Source organism: Peromyscus californicus, unplaced genomic scaffold (genome assembly GCF_007827085.1).
Source record: "Peromyscus californicus insignis strain IS unplaced genomic scaffold, ASM782708v3 Scaffold_2__1_contigs__length_46816999, whole genome shotgun sequence".
Lineage (NCBI taxonomy): Eukaryota > Metazoa > Chordata > Mammalia > Rodentia > Cricetidae > Peromyscus > Peromyscus californicus.
In genome coordinates this window covers 28,835,524-28,859,621 of record NW_026294540.1, presented here as the reverse complement: position 1 = coordinate 28,859,621, position 24,098 = coordinate 28,835,524, and the positions used below count along the sequence as shown (strand labels likewise).

General features: G+C 44.9%; 1 protein-coding gene across 4 annotated transcripts; it reads right to left on the bottom strand.

Annotated features, from left to right (window-relative positions):
- Positions 1 to 3,126: 3,126 nt before the first annotated feature.
- Positions 3,127 to 24,098, bottom strand: Znf3 (zinc finger protein 3). 4 transcript variants are annotated; one of them, XM_052754132.1, is made up of 5 exons: positions 23,974 to 24,098; positions 13,777 to 13,902; positions 11,315 to 11,406; positions 10,564 to 10,690; positions 3,127 to 7,177 (listed from the first exon to the last, which is right to left on the bottom strand). In XM_052754132.1, the coding sequence occupies exons 2-5, from the start codon at positions 13,829 to 13,831 to the stop codon at positions 6,111 to 6,113; spliced, it is 1,341 nt and encodes a 446-aa protein (XP_052610092.1). In that variant the 5' UTR covers positions 13,832 to 13,902; positions 23,974 to 24,098; the 3' UTR covers positions 3,127 to 6,110. The 4 variants fall into 4 exon arrangements, with proteins under 4 accessions (XP_052610092.1, XP_052610090.1, XP_052610091.1 ...); XM_052754130.1 differs by lacking the exon at positions 23,974 to 24,098 and adding an exon at positions 16,485 to 16,667; XM_052754131.1 differs by lacking the exon at positions 23,974 to 24,098 and adding an exon at positions 16,171 to 16,478.

Below are 24,098 nucleotides of genomic sequence, written 5' to 3'. Positions count from 1 at the left end.
GAGATAGTGGAAAGTTCAGGAGATGAAGCCTAGCTGGAGAAAATGGATGACAAGGCCACCCCTAGAGAATACCTAGTCCCAGACCCTTTCTCTTCTTCCTGGTTGCCATGAAGTGAATAACCTTCCCCACACATTCCCACCGCCGTTATGTTCAGCCTCATGAGTCAAGGATTGGCTTCTGGCAAGGCCGAGCAGGTAACTGGGTTTATTGAAGGACATCAGCTGTGGATTTGTGAAATAGGCAAAGCAATTTTTTGTTTCGCTGTTTACTCAGATCTTATCTGTTCAGATGTAAGGAGTAGATTCCAGCATCACAAGGACTTCCAGGGACTAGCATCAACTCCTTTCAGTAAATGATCTCCTCTGCCACCTACCGTGGAAACCTTAAGTCATTGAAGTCATGGCAGGACCAGAAACGGTCCAGTTCACAGTTTGGTTTGGTTTTTTTGAGACAAGGTTTCTCCATGTAGTTTTGGTGCCTGTCCTAGATAGTTCACTGTTCTTTTTTTTTTTTTTTTTTTTTTTTTTTTTTTTTTTTTTGGTTTTTCGAGATAGTTCACTGTTCTTAAAAGGTATTTCAACCTTTTAAAATTTATAGCCGGGCGGTGGTGGCGCACGCCTTTAATCCCAGCACTTGGGAGGCAGAGCCAGGCGGATCTCTGTGAGTTCGAGGCCAGCCTGGGCTACCAAGTGAGTTCCAGGAGAGGCGCAAAGCTACACAGAGAAACCCTGTCTCGAAAAACCAAAAAAAAAAAAAAAAAAAAAATTTATTAGTGTATGTGTACACCATGTGTGTACAGGTACCAGCAGAGGCCAGAAGAGGGCATCCCCTAGAACGAGAGTTACAAGTGATTGTAAGCTGCCCCATGTGAGTGCTGGGAACCAAACTCAAGTCCTGTAGAAGCGCAGCAAGTGCTCTTCATCACTGAGCCGTCTCTCAAACCTGTATTCAATTCTTTTTTTTTTTTTTTTTTTAAATTTATTTATTTATTATGTATACAGCATGTATGACTGCAGGCCAGAAGAGGGCACCAGATCTCATTACAGATGGTTGTGAGCCACCATGTGGTTGCTGGGAATTGAACTCAGGACCTCTGGAAGAGCAGTCAATGCTCTTAACCTCTGAGCCATCTCTCCAGCCCCTTGTATTCAATTCTTAAGAGTGTCACGGGTAGAATGAATTGTGTACTGGCCACAGACAGAGGAGTAGCTGTGATGGTCTTATACTTCAAGTTTAAATCTAAAAATCCACAGCTGTGAAAGCAACACAAACAGATTCTAAAATGTCTGACCTCATCTGTTAAGTTACCATAGCTGGAGAGGTAAATGTCAGTTTATCATATAATACTCAATTTATACAATAAATGAATAACTTGGAAGAGGGGAAAAAGGCCCCAGAATTTGTGTGAGCCAAGATTAACGTTTTCTCCATTTTTACTTATGTCAATTATTTGGCCAGAGCAACAGTACAGTAACTAATATATGTGGGTAGGAAGAAAAAAAGAGTGTAGGAGAAAGAATGCAGAGACCCACTGTGAGGCTGGTACCAAAGTCCTGGAATGAGCTAACAAGGGCCAAGGTGAGACTATGGAAGAATGGATGAATCCGGTGTTGACTGAGAAGCTGTAGAGGTGAAAAGGAATCAAACAATGTCTTTGGGGTAATCCCCATGTTTGTACCCCACCTCAACAGGCAGTCGGTCCTAAGAATGATCATTCTTGGGTTGGAGAGATGGCTCATCAGATAGGAGTGGATACTGCTTGTGGTGATTTGAATGAGAATAACACCTATGGGCTCATCTATTTGCATGTTTAGTCCCCACTGAATTGTGTGGGAAGGATCAGGAGGTGCAGCCTTGTTGGAGTAGGTGTGTCACTGAGGGTGGGCTTTGAGATTTCAAAAGTTCGTGCCAGGAGTGTCTGTCTGTCTCTCTGCTTGCTGCCTGTGGATCAGGATGTAAAGTTCTTACTTACCTTCTGCTCAGTTCTGTGCCCATCTGCTTCCAGTCATGATGATCATGGACTAACCTCTAAAACTGTAAGCAAGCCCCCAATTAAATGCTTTCTTTTATAACAGTTGCCTTGGTCATGGTGTCTCTTCACAGCAATAGAACAGTAAGTAATATGACACTGTTCTTTTACAGGACCCAAGTCTGGCAGTTGTGAACCTATGTCTGACAGTTCACAATTGCCTGTATGTAACTCCAGCTCCATGGGATACAGGGCCTTTGTACAGCTTCCTTAGTCCTATATTCAGACATAAATAAAAATAAAATCCTAAGAAAAAGTAAAAGAGCTGGGTGGTGATGGTGCATGCCTTTAATCTCAGCACTTGGGAGGCAGAGGCAGGCAGATCTCTGTGAGTTCAAGGCCAGCCTGGTCTACAGAGCCCAGGATAGCCAGGGCTACACAGAAAAACCCTGTCTCAAAACAAAACAAAAAAGCAGAAGAATTGCTTGCTATTCTAGCACAAACTATTCTGGTAAGCACAATCATCTTTGTGTGAAAATAAGTCTATACAATTTTTGATTCATTACTGACATTTTAAGTAATGCATCTAGATGGGTGCATTATTTTTTTTAAGGAGAGGGAGTAGGGTTTCATGTAGCTCTGGCTAGCGGCAACCATTTATAACTAAGAATAGCCTTTAACTCCTGACCTTTCTAAGTGTTGGGATTAAGCCATGCCCAGTTTATGCATTGCTGGAGCTCAAACCCAGGACTTTATCAAGTGAAGTGAGTTCTCTACCAACTGAGCTACGGCTCTGGCCCTTGGACTTTTTTTTTTTAAGTGAAAAAAATAAAAAACCCAACTGTCTAAGGAACTTATATATATATTTAAAAAAAAAGAACTATGGAGGGCTTTTTAAAAACTATCTTTTAACTGGGTATGACGATTAATCTGTAATTCCAGAATTTAAAAAGGTTGCAGCAGGACTGAGTTCAAGGCTAGCCTGGACTACATGGCAAGATCCCACCTAAAACACAAACCAAAGCAAAACAACCTTTTCTCTTGTTTTTGTTTTGTATTATTCACTAAAAAAAAGAAACAATCTAACAAGATGTTTATCATCACTGCATTGTTCATCCTGTTACCTGAAAAGTGCACATGAAACTGGACTCTGTGCTCAGTTAGAAACTTTATTACATAACATACTTTCCCAGAATCATTTGAATTGGATCTCAGAGATGTCACTGGAGATGAAAGGCAGCATATGCTTGTAATTCCAGCATTTGGGAGGTAGACACAGGAGGATCAGTTCAAGGTCAGTCCTGAGTCAAAAATAAACCACAAAAGTAAATAAAGTAAAAATTCCTCGGTCAGAGAGATGGCTCCACAGGTAATGGCACTTGCCCTTGTCAGGCCTGGTGACCTTGACTTCATCCCTGGGACCCACACTGCAAGAGAACCAACTCCTGCAAGTTGGCTTCTGACCTCCACGTGCATTCCATGGCACATGTATGCATGCATGAACACATACCAAAAATGAATGCAAAAAAAAAAAAAAAAATTCTAGGCTGAGGTACTTAGTTCTTACCCAGCACAAAAGAAATGCTGGATATGATCCCCAGCAGAGGTGAATAAAACAACTTCTTTTGCAGAATGAAAATGTTCTTTAAGCACACCTTTAACCCAATCACTCAGCAGGCAGAAGCAGACAGATCTCTGTGAGTTTGAGGCCAGCCTGGTCTACAGAGCGAGTTCCCAGACAGACAGGGTTACACAGAGAAACCATGTCTCAAAAAAAGAAAGAAAGAAAAAAATGTTCTTCAAAGTTTTATTTGATAAAGAAGTGTGTGCTGCTTGAAAAGGCAGAACTAGCCGGGCGGTGGTGGCGCACGCCTTTAATCCCAGCACTCGGGAGGCAGAGCCAGGCGGATCTCTGTGAGTTCGAGGCCAGCCTGGTCTCCAAAGCGAGTTCCAGGAAAGGCGCAAAGCTACACAGAGAAACCCTGTCTCGAAAAACCAAAAAAAAAAAAAAAAAAAAAAAAAGAAAAGGCAGAACTAGAAGCCAGTTGTATAACTGATGAGGCTCAGCTTAATTTCCAGTAATTAGAAAGACAAACAATGGAATAGACTCCTTACTAACTTGTCCAAGCTGGCCTTAAACTCACTTCATAGTGCAGGCAGGCCTGGAACTTGTGATCCTCCTCTATCAGCCTCTCAAGTAGCTGAGATTAGAGGCTTGAACCATCAGGCCTGGCAATAAGTGTTAAAGGAGCCAAAAATGATCAGTTCCAAAAATTTGTGAAATTAAAGACACATAATAGATGATCCATTACCATACTCTACCAAAAAAAAAAGTGAGTTCATGGCCATTTTTGTTTGTTTTTTGGTTTTTCAAGACAGGGTTTCTTTGTGTAACGCTGGCTATCCTAGAACTAGCTCTGTAGACCAGGTTGTCCTTGAACTCACAGAGATCCTCCTGCCTCTCCCTTGTAAGTGCAGGGCGTTCACAGCCATCTTAATGTTAACCTCTTCATCTCATTCCAAGCCTACCATTCTCCATGGCCATAATACCCTACCAACACCAAACCGAAACAGAGAGATATGCCCATTGCTACAAAAGAGCCAAACACACCTTTTTAGTTTTCGTCATCTGTCTACCACACAAAATGATCTACAGCCTATAAAATTCTAATTTGGTATGAAAGTGGGAGTAGCTGCACATGTTTATACAATCTGCAGTAATGTCTGCAAGAGTTTGAGAGGGCTGTGTGGGACAGGAAAGCCTCACATTTGTGACGCAAAAATGGTTATCAAAGACAAATTTCAGAGTATACTTTTGGATTCCATTTATAGTTACTGTGCTGTTTTAACTGACAAAACTTTGATTCCTATACAAATGCCCAATACATCTCCCCTTCTGAAAAAACTATTCTGTTTAACAGTGCATTTCATTTAAGCTACAGGATGAGCAGGGTTGGAGAAATATGGAAAGTCATCTGTTGGTTGGAGCACCACCCGTACCCAGCAAGGAGCCCAGCTGCCAAGCTTGGGCCTCAGTGCCTCTCTGGCTTTACTGTTTATGTACTCCGAAGTAGCTGAAGTCAGATGTACTCCAGAGAGGTCCAGCTGCTGGGGCCAGATGTTAGAGGTGAGGGTAGGACAAGCTGGGTAGGTGAGTTCCCTGACAGCATCCTTAATAACTAGAGGTTGATATCATATAACCTTTTACCACAGGAACAGGAAGAAGAGAGGACAGGAGTCAGGCCAGTAGTAAATGCTTCTGATCTACCTCAGGTTATTTACTGCTCCAATGAGATTTCCAGTCAGTCCTGTTACAAGGGAGGATGTGGGGTCTGCCTACAGTATTGCCAGACTGCTCTTAAAAACTGCTCCAAGAGCTCCGAGGATAGTCACTACAGAAACCCTGGCTGGGGTACCCCCCCCCCAATAAAATGAACCCATCAGCACCAAGTTTCCTGAATTCATGATTCATATGCCAAAGCAGCATATTCCTTGTCCAATCTTAAAGCTGGATTAAGAAGAATGGCTCTGAAATGCAGCCTCTGGGGGCCTGGCATGGTTGAATACGCCTTTAATCCCAGCACTTAGGAGGCAAAAGCATGTAGGTCTCTCTGAGTTCAAGGCCTGCCTGGTCTACACAGTGAGTTCAAGAACAGCCAGGGCTACATAGTGAGACCTGTCTCAAAAAAGAAAGAAAGAAATACAGCTTGTTTCCCTCCCCAGAACTTAGGATGACCCAGAATATTCTTCCCTCTGCCTGTTGTGCTTACCAGACTGACTCCAAGTAGTGGAACCCTTGGAATTTTGTTGCTAAGAAGCTTCCATCCCCACCTTGGAAAGAAAGGCTCTTTTGGTGTGAGAAAATTGGTTTAGTGCAAACCCCTTCCCAAAAAGGGGAGACTGGTCCCCAAGCTTCCTTCTTTTCCCAGTGCTTAATTTGCTACTTGCCTCACAATTTTTCAAGACTGGTGTCCATTCCTGGGAAATCCTGCTGATCGCTGTGCCAGGATGTTTTTCCCAATCTGCCCCACTCTCTGAGTGAAAGGTTGGAGGTGGAACACATTTTAAATCGGCCCTATTTATAAAGTAAGGCAAGAGCTCCTTAGACTCAGGGAGTGGGGAAAATGGCATATGGCTCTCTCATGTGGACTCTCTGATGTTTAATTCAGCAGAAACTCCGGAATTTCTGCTTACACCCATTACATTCAAAGGCTTCTCTCCAGTGTGAATCCTCTGATGGCGAACAAGAGCTGAGCTATACCTGAAGGCTTTCCCACACTCACTACATTCATAGGGATTTTCCCCTGTGTGGATTCTTTGATGCTGAATAAGGCCTGAACTGTAGGTAAACTTCCCTCCACATTCCATACATTCATAGGGCTTCTCTCCAGTGTGGATTCTCTGGTGCTGATAGAGGTGTGAGCTCTGGCTGAAGGCTTTCCCACACTCATTACATTCATAGGGTTTCTCTCCAGTGTGGATTCTCTGATGATGAATAAGGGTGGAGCTCCTACTGAAAGCCTTCCCACATTCGTTGCAAGCATAGGGCTTCTCGCCAGTGTGGATTCTCTGATGGTGAGTAAGAGTGGAGCTCCAGCTAAATGTTTTTCCACATTCGTTACATTCATAAGGTTTCTCCCCAGTGTGGATTCTCTGGTGTAGGATGAGAGCAGAGCTACAACTGAAGGTCTTCCCACAATCCTTACATTCATAGGGCTTCTCTCCAGTGTGGATTCTCTGGTGCTGAATAAGATGTGCGCTCTGGCTGAAGGCCTTTCCACATTCACTACATTCGTATGGTTTTTCCCCAGTATGAATTCTCTGATGTTGAATAAGGTCTGAAGTTCGATTAAAACTCTTGCTACATTCATCACACTTATGGGGTCTGTCTCCCATGGGAAATCTCTGATGTGAAATAAGTTTGGAATTCATGGTGAAACTGTTCCCAAACTCATTATACTTCTCATTTCTTTGTCCCATACGGGTGAGCTTTTCCTCAACTGTCATTTGGTGAAACTCCTGTATTTTCCTATTCAGTCTTCCAACAGAGGAGTTCCCTAGCTGTCTCTTCAGACTGACTTCTTGCTCATAGGCTTCTTCAAACTTAAGACCCTGAGAAACATCCGTTTGCAATCGTCCCAGTATCACCTCACGTGACCCCAGGCCTTCGGAGAGTACTTGGTCATTTCCAGTTTTGGACTCACCATCTAGCACAATAAAAAATGCAAGTGTCATATGTTATTTGTGAGGAAAAGAATAAAAGTCAGAGAACAAAATAATCATGTGTCTGACATTTATAGTGCCAAAAGCACATGTCCCTTTGCTGGCCTGAAGAGAGGCCTTCCAACCTTTATGTAGAACTAAAGCAAAGTAAGACAAGTGGGCTAAAGAAACAGAGAAGGAACAGGGAGAAAGCTGGGGAGAAAAGGTGCGAACCGAGAGGAAGTCAGCGATGTGCTGGGGATGGGAGGAGATGGCCTGCTTTGTTGGGAACAAAAACCAGGTAAGGGAGGTTGAAGAGCTGGCTCAGAGGTTAAGAGTACTTGTTGTGCTTGCAGAGGACACGGGTGTGATTCGCAGGCCCACATGGCACCTCCCAACTGTCTGTAACTGTAGTCCCAGGAGATCCAGTGCTCTCCTCTGACCTTCAGAGGCACCAGGAACACATGTGGTGCACACATACATGCAGGCAAAACACTCACACACATAAAAGAATAAGGTAAACAAATCTTTAAAACAGAACAAGTCTAGGTAAGAAAGACTTGTTACTTAATGAAGCGCCAAAGTTTTCAGGCAGGTCAGAGGCTGTAGCTGTGGCTGGGAAGACGGTGAGAAGAAAAGGACAATGGGTGAAGTAGCAAGTTTAAGAATGACAGGAAAGCCGGGCGGTGATGGCACACGCCTTTAATACCAGCACTCTGGAGGCAGAGGCAGGAGGATCTCCGTGAGTTCAAGGCCAACCAGGCTCCAAAGCTACACAGAGAAACCCTGTCACAAAAAAAAAACAACAACAACAACAACAAAAAAGAATGACAGAAAGTTGAAAGGGGTGATATGTGTCTATTAATTGTAGCACACAGTAGGCTGGAAGACCATGAGTTTGAGGCCAGCCTGGGCTACATAGGGAGACACAGTCCAAAAAAGGGGAAGCCTGATAGGTGGAGCAAATATGTAAGGAACTTAACAGACTGCTGAAGAGAGAGGCAGGTAAAGAGATGAAAAACAGTAGAGCAAGAAGGAGCAGAGGACAGACACTAAGAACCCCCAGGGGAGAACTAACCTGTGTAGTCCAACCACGTATGCCACCAGCAAAGACAAAAGTTTTAGGCCAGCTCTGGGCTGTAGACCAGGAAGGCGACATTATGTTGCAGACTATATAAATAATCTCCATGTCTGGCTTCTCATTTTCACTATATACATTGTTCCTACAGGGAACTCTAGGCACGGAGGATGGTTCCACTGGGTCCAGGTAGTATTTTTAGTTTGTCAGTATTTTTTAAAGTAGACAGGGCAAGGACTCACTTGGACAGACCCCTCTCAAGCCTTCTCTCTTCTCAGATGCCTCAATTCTCATTCCAGCCAAGAGACTGTCACAGGACTCAAAAGAAGAACCCGCTCATAGGGAGAGACATGGCCATACTAAGTGTTCCCAGAGCACAAACCTAGACCCCAGGTCTTCAGGGGACAAAAGGAAATGCATAGGGACATCTCAACCGGCAGTTAGGAAGATGCCCTGGTACTGCTCGGAAAAAATGTTCTAACTGAAAGTGAGGTAAGAGATGAGTAACTAAGTGTTAAGGAGGTAATTTCTACTTAAAACAAGGAATTGATTTTATTTGTTTGTTTGTTTATTTATTTATTTATTCAGAGACAGGGTCTCAATATGTAGCCCTGGCTAGCTGTCCTGGAACTCACTATGTAGACCTGGCTGGCCTTGAACTCACAGAGGTCTCCTAGCTTCTGCTTCCCAGATGCTGGAATTAAAGGTGTATAATACCATGCCTAGCAATACATTTCTTTTAAAAATTGTGTGTGTGTGTCCACATGTGTGTAGGTGTTTCTGGAGACCAGAAGAGGGCAAATCAGCCCCACACCACCCCCTAAAATTGGGGTTACAGGTAGCTTTGGAGCCCCCTGCTGTGGCCGTTAGGACCTGAGTTGTAGTCCTCTGAAAGAGCAGCCGTGCTCTTAACTCCTGAGCCATCTCTCCAGCCTCAGAACATACATTTCTATAAGAGGTACAGAAGCTCCTGAACAAAACAGTAGGTCCTTGGAGTAATCGAACAGAAAAAGGAAGAACAGAGAGCTCTAGAATGTTCCCTCAGACACAGAGCACCACCTTCCATGTTCAGGAATCCCAACATCCGAATCCATTAGAAAAGTCTCTGAGTGATACATTAAGTCCTGGAAATAGATGGCTAAAGTACCAGGTTTGGTGTTAATAGGGAGGGGGTCAGCCAGATGTGGTGGCTCACACCTATACCCCAGCACTACAGTACATGAAGTGTGAGGATTATACAGTTTAATGCCATCCTGGGCTATTTAATGAGTTCCAGGTCGGCCTAGGCTGCAGTGTGAAACCCTGTCTCAAATAGACAGACAGGTAGATAGGTGGATGGGTGGATGGATGGATGGATGGATGGATGGATGGATGGACGGACAGATGGATAGATAAATAAGTCCAGACAGACAGACAAATAAATCCAAAGATATAAATAACAGGAAAAAACACTGGAGCTCAAACTTTGTCATTCACAAGTTCTACTACCATGCAAAAAGTGTCTAAGTTCATTGTGTGTTTGCTTGTTTGTTTGAGGCAGGGTCTCACGCAGCCCAGGGTGGTCTCAAATCCATAGTGAACATGTCACAGCTGGTCCACCTGCCTCTACTTCTCAAGTGATGAGATTACAGGTATATGCCACCATGCCCAACTGGCTTCTAAGGGTCTTTTTGTTTGTTTTCCATATATGAGTGGTTGTCTACATGTATGTGTATCACATGCATGCCTGGTATCTGTGGAGGCTAGAAGAGGGTGTCAGATTCCCAGGAACTGGGACTACAGAAGGTTGCGAGCTGCCGTGTGGGTACAGAAATAGAACACAGGTCCTCTGGAAGAGCAGCCAGTGCTCTTAAGCACTGAGCTGCCTCTCCAGCCCTGATTTTGTGTTTCTTAACCTCACGTTCCAAACCTATAAAATGAAGATAATACTAACCACCTCAACTGTGGAGTTACTGTGAGAATTAAATGCAAGGATATATGTGAAATCTCCTTATAAGCAGCAAATTACCCTATAAATGTGAGTTGTCATTCTTACTGTTATTAGTTTTCTTTTTTAATTTATTTATTGTTAATGTGTATGATTGTCTGCATGCATGGATGTACTGTGTGTGTCTGATGCAGATCCCTTAAAATGGAGTTACAATCGAGAGCCTCCATGTGAGAAATGGGAAACTGAACTTAGGTCTTCTGCAAGAGCAGAAAGTGCCATCTCTCCAGCACCAGTATTAGAGTTTTCTAAGACTACATTGCCAATAGCAAACCCTGAAGCCTAGAAAAAATAGCATGCTCTGTTGAGAAGGTACAAGCCCTTACCCAGTGAGAACACATTCCCATAGTTCTCCAGCATCACATCCCTGTAGAGGTTCCTCTGTGCAGGTTCCAGACGCTTCCACTCTTTCCAGATGAAGTACACAGCTACATCCTCAAATGTTACCAACTCCTGAAACAGTCATACGGCCATATATGCAATTTCAGGGCAAGGGTCAGGACTGGCAGCATCACACAGCAACCAGGATGGGGCTGAGCTCTTTGGGATGAGGGCAGAGGTCAGAGCAATACCAGCATGAGCATCCAAAACAGCATAGGTGGCATAGGGATGAGCGTAACTGCCTTCTAAGAGTCCATAATGGAAATGATTTTTTAATTAACATTTATTTATTTGGGGAGGGGTACCACTGCACACATATGGAGGTCAGAGGACAATTTGTGACAGTCAGTTCTCTCCTTGTAACATACAGATCCCAGGGATTATATCCAGTTGGCAGGGTTGGCAGCAAACACCATTTTCGTTTGTTTTTGTTTTTCAAGACAGGTTTTCTCTGTGTAGTCCTGGCTGTCCTGGATCTCGCTCTGTAGACCAGGCTGGCCTTGAACTCACAGAGATCGACCTGCCTCTGCCTCCTGAGTGCTGAGATTAAAGGCATTGGGAGCAAACACCTTTACCCACTGTACCCACTGGCCACAGAACCATGGTTTTGATGGACAGAATTAAGAGTTTAGGGCGCTAAATGATACATCACTCTACAAAACGAGAAGGAAAAGAATGAAGGGAACCATGGCTTACCTGGGACTTGGCCTTCAGAAGTGCAGCAGCCAACATCTCGTGCCCCAGGCTGTCCTTGTCAGGAAAGGAAGGGACTTTTGAAGAGGAAAGAGCTGAAGGACAATACCAGGGCCAGGAATCAATCTGCCTGCTTTCTGACCTAAGGTCATATGCCTCAAAAACCCACCCTGTCTCTGCTTCCATGAATGCCATACTCCTGACCATTCATGCCTGTTCTTCAAGTGAGGCCGGGGACCAGTTACATTCTCATTTTCCTTCCAATACTGCAAATTCTTGTAGGAGATTCATAGGCAGAGGGAAATGAGCAGCTTCCCTCAAGCCCCGACCGAAAACACAAAACCCACACCTCTTCTCTTTTTCCATCCAAAGACCAAATCTATATCAATATGACAGAAATGTTTCCTAGCTCTGCTGTGGACCACATACCTTTCCCCATCAGCCATAAGTTTTGTGTTTGTCTCTCAGGGTCTAACCCACTATGCATAACTAGATTTGACAAAACAGATTTTAAATGCTTTTTCCTAGTAAGCATGGGGAAAATAGCCATTATGGCTGAAACCTGCAGCTCTTAGCTCAGTGCTAAGTGCTTTCCTAGCAAATGTATGTGTGGCTGCATTCCTGCTGAGCTACTCTGGCCCGGCTCCAGAGAGCAGCACCTAGCCCTAATCCATCCTTTGTTTAACCCACACCTTTTGTTTCTCTTATCACCCTATGTGAATCTTGTTTGAGAGTCTCCCAAGGATCAAAGGCCTATGCAAAACTTGGTTCAGGAAACAGGGAAAACTGTGGTACCTGAGAAATCGAGGAATTTGCACTTGGCATTTTATCTCTGGGAGCTCCTTTCAGGTTTGCTTTGAGCATGTGAAAATTAACTGGCTAAACTGTAAATAGAAAATAAGCCGGGCGGTGGTGGCGCACGCCTTTAATCCCAGCACTCGGGAGGCAGAGCCAGGCGGATCTCTGTGAGTTCGAGGCCAGCCTGGTCTCCAAAGCGAGTTCCAGGAAAGGCGCAAAGCTACACAGAGAAACCCTGTCTCGAAAAACAAAAACAAAAAAAACAAAAAAAACAAAAAAAAAAAATAAAAATGCCCTGGGCGAAGGGAAAGTCCTCCGGGGCAGGACCCCCTTGCAGCCAAGAAAGACTAGATTCATTCTTAAGGTGCCTCTGAGTCTTCTTTCCAAGGATCCATCACACACCCTGCCGCGACAATCTGAGACATAACATGGCCCTCGGTTCCATACCCAGTAAGTACCCTAGAAGTCCTTTCTCCCACACAACTTTCTAACGTTTGGGGAATTTGTGTGTAGGAATGCCCATGTGAGTGGGGGTGCATACATGCCACAGTGCACATGTGGAAGTCAGAGGACAGCCTCAGGTTTCAGTTCCTGCTTCCCTCCTTGTTTGAGACTGGGTATCTTTGTTGTTTTTCTGCTATGTATGCCATGCTAGCTGGCCTATGAGCTTCTGGGGATTCTCCCATCTCTAGCTCCCATCTCCCCATAGAAATACTGGGACTACAGACATTCTTACTATGCATATGGTTTAATGTAGGTTCTGGGGATTCAAACACATGTCCTCATGCTTCCGAGACAAGAGCTTTTACCCACTGAACCATCTCTCCAAACCCACAGCTCTTTAATATTTTTAAAAAAGTATGAAAATGTAATGAAACCCAATATCATATTTAATTACTATATGGCAATACAAAACGTTTCAAAAAGAGAGTTCAGGGCAGGTTCTATAGCTCAATGGGTGAAGGCACCTTGACAAAGCCTCTCTGCTTGAGCTGATGCCTACCCCCAACTCACATGGTGGAAGGAAGGAATCAACTCCAGAGCTTGCCCTCTGACCTCTGCATAGAAACTTTGGTGTATTGTGCCATACATGTCTATATACATAACACACAAAATAAATACATTTAATTAAAAAAAATCAATAAAAGTTATTTTGGCTTGGGTGCGGTGCCACATGCCTTTAGTCCCAGCACCTGAGGGGCAGAAGCAGGTAGATCTCTGGGAGTTCCAGGGTAGCCTGGTCTACATAGGAAGTCCTTGGACATCTAGGGCTGCAGTGAGACCCTGTCTCAACACACACACACACACACACACACACACACACACACACACAGGAAAGAATGAGGCAGGTATCGGTTTAAACCCAACACTACAGACACGAGTCAAGAATATGGAAAATTTAAAGCCAGCCTGGGCTACACAATGAGACCCTGTCTCAAGAGACAAACAAGCCTACCAAGTGTGCTGGCCCACACCTTTATCCCAGCACTAAAGATGCACAGGCAGGGGGATCTCTCCAAGGTTCAGACCAACCTAGTTACACAGTGAGTTTCTGGTCAGCCATGGCAACAAAGTGAGGCCCTGCCTCAAAGGAAAACAAAAACACAAGCAAGTTAAACAACAGAAAAAGATGAGAACAACCTCCTCTCCCAATCCCATTATCTTACCACTCTCTAGCAGGGGCCGAGGTTCCTGAGCTGCAAGGTCAGCCTGAGTTTCCATGGGTGAGTGAAATGTTCTGGTCGCTGATCTCTTAGCTGTAGACTCAGCAGCAAGCAGGTTTTGAAGAAGCACTGCCGAGGCAAAGAGATCAAAGTTGATTTTTTAAAATGCCTCCTGATTTCATAAAGGGAATTGCATCTCAGTATGCAGGAAGGGAAGAAACACACAGGACTACCCATTAGATCCCTGTGAACGTGGGCACTTCTGTAATGAGCCTACACAAAGATTTCCAATTTTGCCACACCCACCCAACATTTTTAGTGACAAGTGCAGTAATGAGGTGGGTATCATTCACTAACTGAGATGACTGACCCTGAGCCAGGTATGGTCTCCAGAGCAAGTTCCAGGACAGCCAGGGCTACAGAGAAACCCTGTTGGAGGGGGTGGGGGTAATCAACAACTTGGCATGGGTGGCACAGTTGTATATCAGGAGTGGGTGTAGGTTCATGCAGGTCCATGGAAAGAAGTAGAGGCACCTCAAGGCTGAATTTCAGCCTTTTCCAGCTGCAGGGTGGATTTCTCACGGTGAACTGAACTGCCCTTGCTGAGCAAAGAGCCCTTTTGTTAGACAAATCACACCTTTAGCAAGTCAATTCCGTATACCAAAGTCTTTGATCTAAGCCCCCCAAAGGGATAATGCCAAATGCAAATTCTCAGTAATAACACCACTGGGTTGTTGTTACTAAGTTTGCATAGGCTTCCATCCCCCTAGGGAAGCTCTCAGTTAAGACTTCAGACAAAAGGTAAGGAGACAGGGGGTAGCAATCACAAAAGGCAGATCAAAGCTGGGTGCTAGCACTCTAGTATCAAACCAGCTGTAGCGTTGTGGGAATTCGTCCATCATGGCACAGACCTGAAGCACCTGAGAGGCCGAGACAGGATTAGGAGTTCCAACCCAGTCCCTATCTCAAAGAAACACACACACACACACACACACACACACTCTGACTCCAAAGTAAAAGGCAAGCTGAGCATGGTGACCCATGCCTTTGATACCAGTACTTGGAAGGAAGACTTCAAGGCCAGCCTGGTCTACATAATGAGTTCAAGGACAGCCAGGGCTTTGTTGAGAGATGCTGTCTCAAAAAACAACAAACAAATAACAGAGTGAAAGGCAATAGTCCCCGTTCAAGGCTGGGTTAACTGAAGCTGGAACTCAAAGGCATAATGTTGAGGACAAGTCCAAGTCCCCAGTGTCTTGAGTCAGTAAACAATGTTTCTCATAGGAACTCTGCATGGTACTTCTGCCATCTGGGTATGGGCAGAGCCTTTCCCTGGCCCTGTTGCCAACTCCACTCCCTCAAGCTGCCCAAGGGACCAAGAAGGACCACATGACAGTGAGGACAGGTCAGGAGAAGCCTCCCTCCTGGATCCTTTCTTCCTTCTACAGAGTTAACCCCTGTTAAAATTAAAGTAGTGATGTAAGAAATTTGGGATCGTATGTTCAGTTCCTGGGATTTTATTTATTTTTTGTCTTTCTTTATTGAGTAAGACCTCACAGTATACCCCAGACTAGGCTGGAATTCACTGTATAGTACAGGTTGGCCTTGAAATTATATTCATACTCCTGCTTCATTTGCATCTGTGCTGGGATTACAGATGTGCGCCAGCAAGCTTGACTAATTCCTGGAAATTCATTTTAAGTTAGTGTTTCTCAACTAGGGGTGGGGGTGGGGTCGAAGGACCCTTTCACAGGGGTCGCCTAAGACCATCAGAAAACATATATACATTACAGTTCATAACAGTAGAAAAATTAGTTATGAAGTAGCAACAAAAATAACTATGGTTGGGGGGTCACTCTAACATGAGGAACTGTATAAAGGGTTGCAGCATTAGGAAGGTTGAGAACCACTCTTTAGGTGATACCAGTGCTGTATGATTAAGGGAGTAAAATGGAAAAACTCACGTGAAACTTACTTCTAATATAGATGCTTAAGAAGTATGGAGGGGAAAGGGGTATACTCTAATAACTACCAACGAACACCATTGTCATTTCATTGCACCCTAGAGAGCTGATATGAACTGAAGGTTCTCTGTGTCAATCTAGGTTCTTAGTGTCTTAGTCAGCTGGACACTCAGCCACTTTCTGCAGGGAGTCTGCGCCAGCATTGTACAGCTTCGCCAGGAAAGGGTATCCGGCAGTAAACTAAAACATATCTATAGGACATTAGGTCTTTGGTGAGGTCCCCGCAGGATCTTTCTGAGGACCCGAGTTCGCATCTCCTCCCAAGCCCTAGTTCTCACTATGACACAGAACTACTCTCACTCTCCGATCCAATTAAGGAAAAACAAACTTCCTTCTCCTGCCCCCAGCACAGAAAACGGTGCACTGAGAGTACCAAGTTAGGCTGGCTGGCTGTCTGTCATCAGCGGTTTTAAAGAAAGGGACCTCGGCAGCGACGCTGGAAATTTCAAACACTGGGGCTGGCGGTGGAGGACACAAGAGCAGATCCGGAGTCCCAATCCGCGACACGCAGGAACCCGCCGAGCCGGGGTTGCGGAGCTGGGCAGCGGCCGCAGGGACAAGGAGGACCCAGGACCCCGCGGAGCCGGGCCCGGGGACCCCGCGGGCCGCAGAGGCGTGAACACCAACCCCCTTCCCCGGCGACCACACTTCCGCCTCACCGCGAGTCCCGAAGACGGCCCCACTCACCCTGGGGACAGGGACGTAATTAGGGGGCCGGACACGAACCAGGCCCTCTTGGACCCTATCACAGACCCACACAACCGAGAACAGAACAAAGAACGGAAGTTCCCCCTGCCCATGTCGTTTCCGGGTCGTCCTTCTTCGCCACCCACTACAATCTCCGTGAGCCAAACGCCCGCTTGCTTTCTCTAGGAAAATGGGAGGTCTTCATCTCTCGATGGTTCGCTGACTCAAAGAAGACTGGTGTGCAGGAAAAACAAGTGCTCCAGACCGCGCCACCTGCTGGCCAGGTCGGGAAGGGACGATGAGCTGGAGGCCCTGGGAATTCAGGGCATAAATTCCGGTGGACCAGTCAACACCATCACCTAAACCTCCACTGCAAATATAAGAAACTTGAAGATCCGTTAATATAAATGTGCACCATGCTGAGGTGGTGGCGCAGACCTTTAATCCCAGCACTCGGGAGGCAGAGGCAGGCGGATCTCTGTGAGTTCCAGGCCAGCCTGGGCTACAGAGTGAGTTCCAGGAAAGGCGCCAAAGCTACACAGAGAAACCCTGTCTCGAAAAAAACCAAAACCAAAACACCAACAAAAAAAAAAAAAAAAGCGGGGGGGGGGGCGGCTGGAGAAATGGCTCAGTGGTTAAGAGCACTGGCTACTCTTCCAGACGACCTGGGTTCAATTCTCAGCACCCACATGGCAGTTAGCAACTGTCTGTAACCCCAAGATCTGACACTCTCAAACAGACATACATATAGGCAAAATAACAATGCACATAAAATAAAAATAAATTTAAAAAATGTGCACCATGGGGCTGAAGGTTTAGCTCAGATTTTTTTTTTTTTTTTTTTTGGTTTTTTCGAGACAGGGTTTCTCTGTGTAGCTTTGTGCCTTTCCTGGAACTCACTTGGTAGCCCAGGCTGGCCTCGAACTCACAGAGATCCGCCTGGCTCTGCCTCCCGAGTGCTGGGATTAAAGGCGTGCGCCACCACCGCCCGGCCTCCTCCTCCTTTTTGTCCTCCTCCTTCTCCTTCTTTTGAGACAGGGTTTCTCTGTGTAGTTTTGGTGCCTGTCCTGGATCTCGCTGTGTAGACCAGGCTGGCCTTGAACTCACAGAGATCCGCCTGCCTCCGAGTTCCAAGTGCTGGGATTAAAGGCGTGCACCACCACTGCCCAGTGTAGCCAGTGCTCTTAACCGCTGAGCATTCTCTCCAGCCCCTAGCTCAGTTTTTTAAAAGATTTTTTTTGCAAGTTTTCCCTGCTTGTATTTGTGCATACCTCCACCTGATGCAGGTGTAGGTCAGATGAGGTCAACACATCTTCTAGAACAGCAGTTACAGACGGTTGTGATCGACGATATGATTACTGGGAATGGAACCCGATCCTCTGGTATAGCAGTCAGTGCTTTTAACTGCTAATCCACCTCGCCAACCCTTACCTTTGTTTTTAGAATGCTTGCCTAACCTGGCTGAAACCCTGGGTTCCATCCTCATCACTGCACAAATCAGACAAGATGACACAGGACTCATTCCCAGCATTTGGGAGGCGGCTACACGAAGATCAGGAATTCAAGATCATTCTTCAGTACAGATGGAGTTCAAAGCCAGCCTGGGCTATGTGAGAAGTCTCACATAAATAATGATTTTGTACTTATGAACCTGGCCTGGGGGTACACATCTCTAATCCCAGTGCTTTAGAGGCTGAAATCTGAGAACAGCCAAGAGTTTGAGGCCAGCCTAGATTGCAGAATAAAACTTTGTCTCAAAAAAATAATGATTAATTACTTTACTAACATACATATTTATAATGAGCTTCCTATAACATCTCACATTTGGTGTTCAAGAGGAACACTGAGGCAGATTGTGGTTTGGGGTAAACGGTTTATTAGAAGCATTGTCAATGCCACAGTAATTGTGATGGGAGTTCACATATTCCAGGCCACGGAGACTAACAGGAGTGAGGGGTGGTGTCCCATTTTACCAGTTTCAGTTGGGGCAGGTAATCCCATTCCATGTAATTAATGAATAGTCAATAGTATATGCTTGAGGCTGGAGGGATGGCGTGATGGTAAAGAGCACGTGCTGCTGCGATTCCAGAGGACAGGAGGTCATTTTCCAGTAGCCATGTCTGTAGGCTCACAACCACCTATAACTCAGTTGCAAGGGAAGGAGGAAAAGATTTGGCTCTTTAGCTAATGTGTGTCCATCATATGAGGTGTGCCACCTGCAACCACTGATTGCTAGACACTTGGTACACTTCCTTAGGGGAAGTGAGGATCACAGGATGGTGCATGTCATTTCATTTCTTTTCTTTTTCTTTTTCCTGGAACTCACTTGGTAGCCCAGGCTGGCCTCGAACTCACAGAGATCTGCCTAGCTCTGCCTCCCGAGTGCTGGGATTAAAGGCGTGCGCTACCACCGCCTGGCAGTTGAATGTCATTTCTTTTACAGCAGCTGTGAGGTTGGAGAAAGAGGTTCTGCCAGTTAGCATGGCCTGATTTGTCCCAAGCCTAACATTTTCAAATAAAATCTTTTAGTTAATTAATTAACCAATTAATTAATTAATTGAGACAGAGTATCACAGTGCAACTCTGGCTGGCCTGGAACTTGCTATGTGGACCAGGCTGGCCTGGAACTCACAGAGATCCTTTTGCTTCTGTATTCCAAGTGCTGGGATTAAAGGTGTACACTACCATGCCTGATTTTCAAATAAAATCTTTGTTTGACATAAAATGCTCCCCTTGGGCTAGTGAGATGGCTTAGGGAATGGAAGCCTTTGGATGATGCATAACCAGACTCTCAACTTAATGAGAATAAGAAGTTGTAGTTGGAATTTTCTTTGGGCCTCCAACCGAATAAAGACACGGAGATTTATTATTAATTCTGAATGCTTGTCCCACTAGTTCTTTTAACTTAATTTAACAAGTTTCTATTAATCTACACTTTGCCTCAGTGGCTTTTTAACCTTTCTTTCATTCTGTATGTCCTATTTTCCTGCTTTCTCTGTGTCTGGCTGGCTGACCCCTGGTGTCCCTCTGTTACCTCTTTTTCTTTCTTCCTTGAGCCTAAATTCCTCCTCCTCCTTATTCTCCCTGCCTGGGAGTTCCACCTATATGTCCTCCTTTATTGGCCATTCAGCTTTTTATTAGACCAATCAGATGCCTTAGGCAGGCAAGGTAAAATAGCAACACATCTTTACATAGTTATACAAATGTAACATTTCTTTACATAGTTAAACAAATATGCAGCAACATTCCCCCTTTTTGTCTAAATAAAAAAGAAAGGTTTTATCTTTAACATAATAATACTATATACAATAAGAGCAATTATCAAGTAAGAATTACATTTACAATATTCAGTCTATTTGCATTCGGCAAATTCAGAAAAAATACTCCATTCTCTATTCTATCTTGGTGAATCCAAAGTCATGTACCTAATTTACTTTTTTATCATAACTTCTGTTACCAACCCAAAACTATCTTTTTAGACCTCAAAACATTTTCTTAGATAAACACTTTAAACTTTTTTGTTTCTCAACCTTATAAACTTTACATCTCTTATGTTTATTTTCTGAATTTGGTAACAAGGAAATCTGTAACTATCTAGTCTTCAGCTCCATCAGGGACCCACGAAGGATATAATATTACCTAAGTAAACAGGAATTACAGAGCACACAACTTTCAAAACTGTAGAAATGCAGAAGCATTTGGTTGCCTGGACAGTCACCCATGGTTCCTCTGCACCATTGGGGCATTCACCTTCAGCCTATAGGCCTAGAATATCTGACAGACCTTTCTGTAAAACAGGAATTTTGAAGGACTGTCCCATCTTGTCTTGGCAAAGTTCAGCAGTCCTTTTCCTTTGTGTCCTGCATGTCCAATTTGTACAGCATACTGTCAGCAGTCAAGGCAAGGGCAGTTTCTTGCCCAAATGGCTAGTTTTGCCACAATGAAAGCAAATGCCATATGGAGGTTCTTCAACACCCATCATCCTTTTATGAAGTAGATTGGTGCTGCCAGGAACAGATTTGTCTGTCATGAAAAGCCTTAGGTTAGTAAGCATCTTAAATGCCATACTCTGTAGGTCTCTGAAGCATTAGAAGATCACCTATGTATCTAAAATAGCTGTTTAACCTTGAAAACATACCTAACATAATGACAAGTTTGATTTTTACAGGTGACTATCTACTAACCTGTATTTCTTTATTATCCTAAATAGTGTGTAATAGTAACTTTCAAGGATTAGAAATTTACATTACATTGTTAAATGAGCTGCATAGGTACAATACCTTAAACAAGAGTAGAAATGTAGCACTCGGGAGGCAGAGCCAGGCGGATCTCTGTGAGTTCGAGGCCAGCCTGGTCTACAGAGTGAGATCCAGTACAGGCACCAAAACGACACAGAGAAACCCTGTCTCGAAAAACCAAAAAAAAAAAAAAAAAAAAAGTAGAAATGTATATACAGTATGTTCTAGCAAAAATAACATTAAATTGGTATCAACATACAAAAATCCATACCAATGTAAAATATTTGAGATGAATAGTTGTCTTTTTATCCTATATTCCTATATCTCCATTAAATAAAGACAAACATCCATAACCCACCAAATGACCAAAAACCACCCACCCCACCTCTTGGGAATGTGGGCGTTGTGTTCGCTAGACTGCTTCCTGTTGTCTGGGGGTGATGGCATCCCCAGAGGCCCCTGAGAAAACTGAGATGATAGTCAAGTCCTAAGAAAACTAGCTATAACATTTGTTGTCCAGTCTCTGTGTAATGGGAAAGTACAAAGCTTATCTGAAGTCCTGTGAAGCTGGACCGTCTTAGCTAGCAGCAGCCTTGATGTTGTTCTGAATGCGGAACTCTGAGGAAAATGCAACAGATGCACTCTGAAAGACTGGATCACCTGGGCCACCCATTTTCATTGGTGTCTGGTCCCCTTATTCTGAAAATACATAAACTTTCAAAGGTAACATACATATCTGCATTAATACAAGCATGGACTATGCATTGTATGCAAGCCAGCCAAAGATGATTTTTTGTTTTATGTTTGAGCAGGTAAAAGACATCTGTCAACTTTATAAGTTTGTTTGGACTGTATAACCTGTGGGAGTCTGCTGGAAGTCCAGCTCTGACCTGTTCCCACCTTTCGAAGGGTTCTTAGGTGGAGGACACAGGAATAAGAAAATATCAGATAGAAAGAGGGAGTGCTGGGATTAAAGGTGTGTGCCACCGCCACTGTTGCCGCCGCAGAACTATTGCCTCCTCCGGCCAGGCGGTGGTGGCGCATGCCTTTAATCCCAGCACTTGGGAGGCAGAGGCAGGTGGATCTCTGTGAGTTCGAGGCCAGGCTGGGCTACAGAGTGAGTTCCAGGACAGGCTCCAAAGCTACACAGAGTGTTGGACCCCAAAGTTTAGGGTCTCAAGTGGGCGCCCCAAGAATCCAGACTCCAGTCCAGTTGATGCAACAGCACGAGGATTTTATTGGCTTCTGTACAGATGGGCAAACTCTGCTCATAAGAGCAAGAGCTGCATCTTACTGCAGCCCCATAAGGGCTTTTAAAGGAAAAACCCACAAAACCCATAAGATTACAATTCCCATACAATTTCATGGCCTGATCACAGGGTGATCACAGAGGGAGTACAGTTATGTAAACCTCAAGGGGGGTAACAGGGCGGGAGTGGAGCTTACACACAGGTCACGGTGGTCCTTCCTGGAACACCTGCAACTATCCCAGTCACAGTTGAGCACATCTCTTAACAGAAATCTTTTTACATTGTTATATTGTTACAGGGGTGATTGAGTAGTGGCTGAGTCAGGTTGCTCTGGGAACTAGATTTTTAGTTTCTCATTTCCTGGTGCTTGAAGTTTCTCTCTTCCTGAGGCTTGGGGGTGTAAGCCTGAAGGGCTAGGGTCTTTCAAGAGAAACCCTGTCTCAAAAACAAAACAAAAAAACTATGGCCTCACAGTTAGCCAGACTGCCCTTATATCAGTATCAGTTGTCTACAACACTCAACAGAGGCCTTGAGGCAGTTGTGTAAAGATTGCAGATGATTTCCTAAGCTTCTGAAGACTTAGCCCCACCTGTGTGTTTGACACAGTTGCTACCAGACATTTTGCTGTCATAGGCCCCAAAGAACTGTATATGAAACTATAGTCATTTCCACCTTGACAGGAAGGGAGTCCTTCCCCTAGCGGAAGGACTATGGCGAACTGGTGCAAGGCCATGATTGGTCAAAACACACTTCAGTGACTGGCTGGTAAACAAATGACTATGATCAGCCCAAGATGAATGACTGGGCCAAATACTCTTTCTTGGCTATATAAGCAGGATACTTAGCCTCACTTGTTGATCCAGCTTGTCTTAGTCACCGTTCTATTGCTGTGAAGAGACACCACGACCAAGGCAACTCTTACCAAAAAGAAAACATTCAGTTGAGGTCTTGCTTAGAGTTTTAGGGTTCAGTCCATTATCATCATGGCTGGGAGAGTGGCAGCAGGCAGCACTGGAACAGTAGCTGAGAGCTACATCCTGATCCATGGGCTGAGAGACGGCTTGGCATGGGCTTTTGAAACCTCAAAGCCCACCCCCAGTGACACAATTCTGCCATTAAAGCCACACCTCCTAATCCTCCTAATCTTGTTCAATGGTGCCCCTCCCTGGTTACTAATATGAGTCAATGGGGGGAGGGACTTTTTTTTTTTTTTTTTTTAAGATTTACTTTTATGTGCATTGGTGTTTTGCCTGCATGTGTGCCTGTGTGAGGGTGTCAGGTTCCCTGCAACTGGAGTTATGGACAGTTGTGGGCTACCATGTGGGTACTGGGAATTGAACTCCAGTCCTCTGGAAGAACAGTCAGTGCTCTTAACCACTGAGCCCTCTTTCCAGCCCACTGGGGGCCATTCTTATTCAAACCATAACACTGCACCTTCCCTGTTGGTACAATCAGGCATGATAAAGGCTTCTCTTGTGTGGTTTGCTGGTGGCAGCTTGCATCCACCTCCATGCAGCTGCTGCCCCCCACCCCGCTCCAGTTCGCCCCATGGCTAAAGAGTCCTCTGCATGCCTGCTTGACTGCTGGAAAGTGGTGGAGACTTCTATGGGGTTGCTGGATCACTGAAGAAGTTCTGCCAGTGAGCAGCAGATGCCCACACCGAAGTGACCACAGATTCACCTGGCACCCATCCCACTGTGTGCGCCAGGTCTTCCCAGTAGCAGTCACTAGCTTGCATATGGAGTCAGGTTGCTATGCAATTGAAGACGCAGCTGAACAGTTGAAGAACGGTCATAGCTGGGGAGATGGGTCAGTGAGTAAAGTGTTAGGGCCTGAGTTTAAGTCCTCAGGACACACATAAAAGCTAGGGATGCTGGGCATGGTGGCGCACACACAATCGTATCACTCAGGAGGCAGAGGCAGGTGGATTTCTGTGAGTCTGAAGTCAGCCCGCTCTAATAGCAAGTTCCCAGGCAGCTGGGCTACACAGTGAGATCCTACCTCAACAAGCAAGTGATGGAAGGAGGATCAAAGTTCGAAGTCATCCTCAGATACACAATACAGAGCTCAAGGCCAGGCTGGGTTACATGAGAGCCGGTAACAGCAACAGCAACACAGCACAACAC

Bases quoted from the DNA above. Each gene is read 5' to 3' on its own strand.
- Znf3 (XM_052754132.1), bottom strand. From the start codon at position 13,831: ATGGAAACTCAGGCTGACCTTGCAGCTCAGGAACCTCGGCCCCTGCTA. The intron at 10,691-11,314 runs GTAAGCCATGGT...TGACTGTTTCAG, and splicing joins TTCTGAAGGCCAAGTCCCAG to GAGTTGGTAACATTTGAGGA. The intron at 7,178-10,563 runs GTAAGGGCTTGT...TTATTGTGCTAG, and splicing joins TGGGAATGTGTTCTCACTGG to ATGGTGAGTCCAAAACTGGA.